We start from the raw sequence: 4,403 nt of genomic DNA, 5'->3' as shown, positions 1-4,403 counted from the left end.
GTCGATCTATTATCTATGATACAAAAAGACTAAATGAAATGTCTATGCTTCGAGATCCATTTAACGTAAGCTTATCCCTGATCTGTGTCTCTGATAACAAGTTAAAAAAGCCTTAGATAATATAGTAGTTTCTATATAGTAGTTTTGTAAAAATGTGATACAAAAGTCATAGTCCAGGTATGGCATATAACAATGGCATGTATAGGCATGTATAGTGTCTCCTAAAAAAACTTAATATAACTTTTCATGTCATAAAAACACAAGAAAATGTAAAATACATTTTTTTTTAGAAATCAAAGTATAAATAAACATTTAAATAAAAAGTCATGATATTAGTTAAGTCTGCCAAAAACAAATTATAGAATAATGTTTTTTTTTTTAAAAAGCATGTTATGTATGCTGGAAATAATGTCAATAAAATGTCATGAAAAAGATTCAATATAAAAAGGTCATAACAATATTAGTGCAGTAAGCCATAAAAAGGCGATAAAGTCACAATAAAGGTAATTATGTCCTGAGCGTTATCGTATATTATGTCAAGAAATATGTGATAAAACATGTTATGTGAAGTATATAGTGCCAAAAAAGTATAATTAAAGTGTATATAGTATGCCATGAAAACTTTAAAGACAAATATCGTAGTATAGTGTGTTAAAAAAAAAAAGAAGTTATATAGTATGTCGGAAAAAAAGTAACTTTTTTCAGCATAGACTGATACTTTGACTTTTTCGCCATACACGAGCGTGGCTTTTTATTTGTTTTTTACGTCATGCTTAATAAGACTCAATTATATACTATGACTTCACAATAAAAAATGTCAGTGTTGAGGCACCTGCTGCTAAGCTGCATTGGGGAAAATTGCTTTCCGGGGGGGTAAAGACGGGGGTTAAGTGAACTGTAAATGAACAATCCAACTAATGACAGATAACGGTAATAATGTATAATGATTATTATTTGTTTCAGGTGTTCATTGTGTACATTGTGTTAATTGTGGCTCAGCAGGCGAGCAGCGTCAACGGCCGATGATTTCCTCCTGAAATAAAATAAAATCTCGGAGACGCAGAACTTTTCCTTTAAACATTTTAATCATCATCTCTTAAGTCTACAATGTAGAAAAATAAGCATAAAAAATATATCCCCCAAAAAAAAATAAAAATAAAAAATCAACAAAATAAAATCTGGCAAAGCAAAAATAACTTCATGACTATTAAGATGAACTCAGGACTTAATTAAAGGTTTTACTTTAAAACTAAACATCCTGTCAGTCAAACAACGGAGGAGAGTTTGGAGCGACATCGTGGCTGCAACGATGGAGAATCAATAAATCAACTAATCAATTAATATTTAGCTCCTTGGTTCTTCGTGTGATCTTTAAAGTATAATTATCAAACGTCTTCAGACATCTGCAGATAGATTGCAGCAGTTAAAATTATTTTTAAATTAAATGTTTAACCCCTAGTTTATTTGTGTATTTCTCGGGACATATTCACTCTGCAGTTGTCATTAAAAATGTCGTCCTCGTGTAAAAAGGTGTTCCTTCATTAAATCCATCAAACCGATCCAAAAAGAAGAAAACAAGCCCCCTGAACGCAACGCGGAGCGTCTCCCTTAACAACGGGAGGACGTCAACACAAACTAGCAACAAGCACATGAAATAAATCTATCTTCAACACTTCTGAAGTGCACTAAATAGTTATTAAAGAGTTAAATGCAGTCGAGTCGCTGCGCTAAGAAAGATCTGCACGTATTGTTGTCGTGACAATAAATGTACACCAACGTCTCTCAAGGCTATAATAAAACATCATGCTAAATATTAGCTGTCAAAATAAAAGCTTTAGTTATTAGTCACTAACAGCCTTGTGCACGGTATAAGAAGGCTCCACATCCCAAAACAAGGCGACTAGCTACCTTTAGAAAATTAGACTATAGTAGGAGAGTATATTCAGGTAGAATAGTTTCATCTATGCACAACTCAGTCTGACAAGCCTACAAAAATAAATAGAGTAATAAGTAGAGTAGATTTTATATTCTGAGACACACACACGGCAGAGAGGAAGCAGCTTTTCAACTTCCTGTCGTGAATTCAAACCCGACGTCCGTTCAGCTGCATTAAAAAGATCAGAATGTCACAAAAAAACATGACACATCGATCTCCAACTGAAATATCTCAAACTGTTATTCAACCCAAAAAGATGAAATGATGATCAGTTGAATATCGACAATTTTTCACGACAATCGATAAAAATTAAAAAAAAATTAAAAATTAAAAAAAAGCGGCAGGCGTCAAATTTTTGATAATCCCTTCATAATTGTTTTTGGTCATTTATGTAAAAACAGAAAAATGTCCTAAAAAGATATTCTCTCGTTCCAGCTTCAGTGATGTTTTATCTGCTAGTTTTCTGACATTTCACAGACTAATTAAACGATTAATTTGAAAAAAATAACTAAATCAATAAAGAAAGTTGAAGCTCTTCGTAAACTGAAATCAATAAACACTTTGCTTCATCAAAGTGAATGTTGGGAATTACTTGTTTCCGACGCATTCATCACACATTTGTTTTATAAAAAATTGTGATGAATGTAAAAAAATGTAATCAGTTAAAAAAACCAACAAAAAAAACCAATATGACCTTTCAAAATAAATGTTTTGGCACATTTAAAATAGAAACTGAAACGTGATCCACAGCTGATAACTAAGTGTGTTGTGCAGATTCTAGTCACTAGTTTTGAGTTAAGTATTAAAAGTAGTCTACTAAATAAAAAAGGTGTTTCTGGCTGACGGTTGGACAAAAAAATATTATATTTATTATCATGTGACCAAAATAAAAGCAGAAAACTCTCACATTTGCGAACCTGAAATGAGTTGTTTTGGTATTTTTACTGGAAAAATAACTTAAAAAGTGGTTAATTACTTATCTAAATAGTTTTAGATTATTTAAACCATTATCTTTTCAACGATAAAACTCAAAATTGCGCTCATGTTTTTTTTTTTTGTTTGTACAATTAAATAAAACATGCCTTTCATGTATATTATCAATCTGACATTCAGCAGATGAAGACTAATAACTCCAACTGTTTATTGATGCGAGTGTTTCCTCATATTTTAAATCAAACCTTCATCAGTTCTGACTGACCGTAGGTTCGCAGCAATGTCGTCATGATCACGCTGCTTTTCAGTTCTGTCCTTCTCACGGTGCTTTGTCTAGATTATAAATGTAATATGTGCTTAAATCCAGCAGACATTCATAGGTTGTATATCGGAGATCCGTCTGTGTGATTCAGGTTCCTTGTGACGGGCGTCCAGGTTGAGACGGGATGGGGCCAAAACCCGGAGGATAAAGGTTGAGTCGGTGTGAAGTAGCTGCTTCTCGGGGGGGGGGGGGGGGAGAGACTCTTCTGCTGTGGCATCTGCAAAGGGTGGGGGGGGGGGGGCGAGTCTGGACCGGATCAGCTGACCGGGCGGAACCGAGCCACGTAGGCGCCACAGGACTGACAGTAGGGGCGGGGCGGCTCGGCAGGAAGTTGCTGGCACAGCGAGCAGAGCTGGGGGTCCCTGCGGGGCCGGGGAGGCTGTTGGGAGACGGTCCGCTGGAGAGGCTGGTGTTGGCGGGCGGCGCGGGGGTCCCAGGAGGAGCTGGCGGTCCTGTAGTCGGCGTCACGACGCCAGTCGGTCTCAGGGGGCACGTCCAGGCGGAGCGGCTGGGCGGGGGCCTCCCCGGGGCCCCTGAGGTGGTGCGGAGCGTAACGGTTGGACCCGTTGATATTAATGGGCAGCGATGGTTGCCGGTAGTGACTGTTAATGGTGGCGTTGGCAGAACGGCGAGGGTGGCAGAGGGTGGCGTAGAGACTCTGTTGGGCTGGCAGAGGGGGGGCAGGACCGGAGCCCGCTCTGGGTCTGGGGAGGGAGGCGGTGGAGCAGGAGGAGGGAGGAGGAGGCGCTCGCCGAGGAGCCCGGGGCAAAGTGCCGTAACTCAACGCGACGCCGTGGAGGCTTTGACCTGAGAGAGCCTGGTGCCGGTCAGACACAACCAGAAACTGCTGCTGGACGCCCGGTCCAGCTCCTGAGGAGGAGGAGGAGGAGGAGGAGATGCAATTAGAACACAGTGTAAAATCTGTTTTGGAAACAAACAATTAAACAGTCACATATCCTGAAGCTTGTTAAACTTGGTGCTGCAACCAGAACTATTTTTTGTTAAATTGGAACATTTCTCTCTATTTAAATGAAGCTTTACTTTCCTACTGCTCCGGAGCTCAACTCAATAAACTCTAAATATTTTAACTGTAGCAGATTAATTTATTATTTCCAGGAAACTATGTGAGAAATTACTCAGAAAATATGTTAAGATGAGATTTAACAAATTTTTTTGACCTTGGGGTGCTAACATGCCAAACCTCCCCGAATA

General features: G+C 38.6%; 1 protein-coding gene across 1 annotated transcript in view; it reads right to left on the bottom strand.

Annotated features, from left to right (window-relative positions):
* Positions 1 to 3,436: 3,436 nt before the first annotated feature.
* Positions 3,437 to 4,403, bottom strand: part of usp54a (ubiquitin specific peptidase 54a) — a 38,104-nt gene continuing 37,137 nt past the window's right edge. The window contains exon 22 of the mRNA XM_034552859.1: positions 3,437 to 4,061. Coding sequence (XP_034408750.1) covers positions 3,448 to 4,061 — 614 coding nt within the window. The 3' untranslated portion in view covers positions 3,437 to 3,447. The remainder of the gene's footprint in view (positions 4,062 to 4,403) is intronic.

Source organism: Cyclopterus lumpus, chromosome 15, assembly GCF_009769545.1.
Source record: "Cyclopterus lumpus isolate fCycLum1 chromosome 15, fCycLum1.pri, whole genome shotgun sequence".
NCBI classification, from domain to species: Eukaryota; Metazoa; Chordata; class Actinopteri; order Perciformes; family Cyclopteridae; genus Cyclopterus; species Cyclopterus lumpus.
This window is presented reverse-complemented; position numbering and strand designations above follow the sequence as displayed.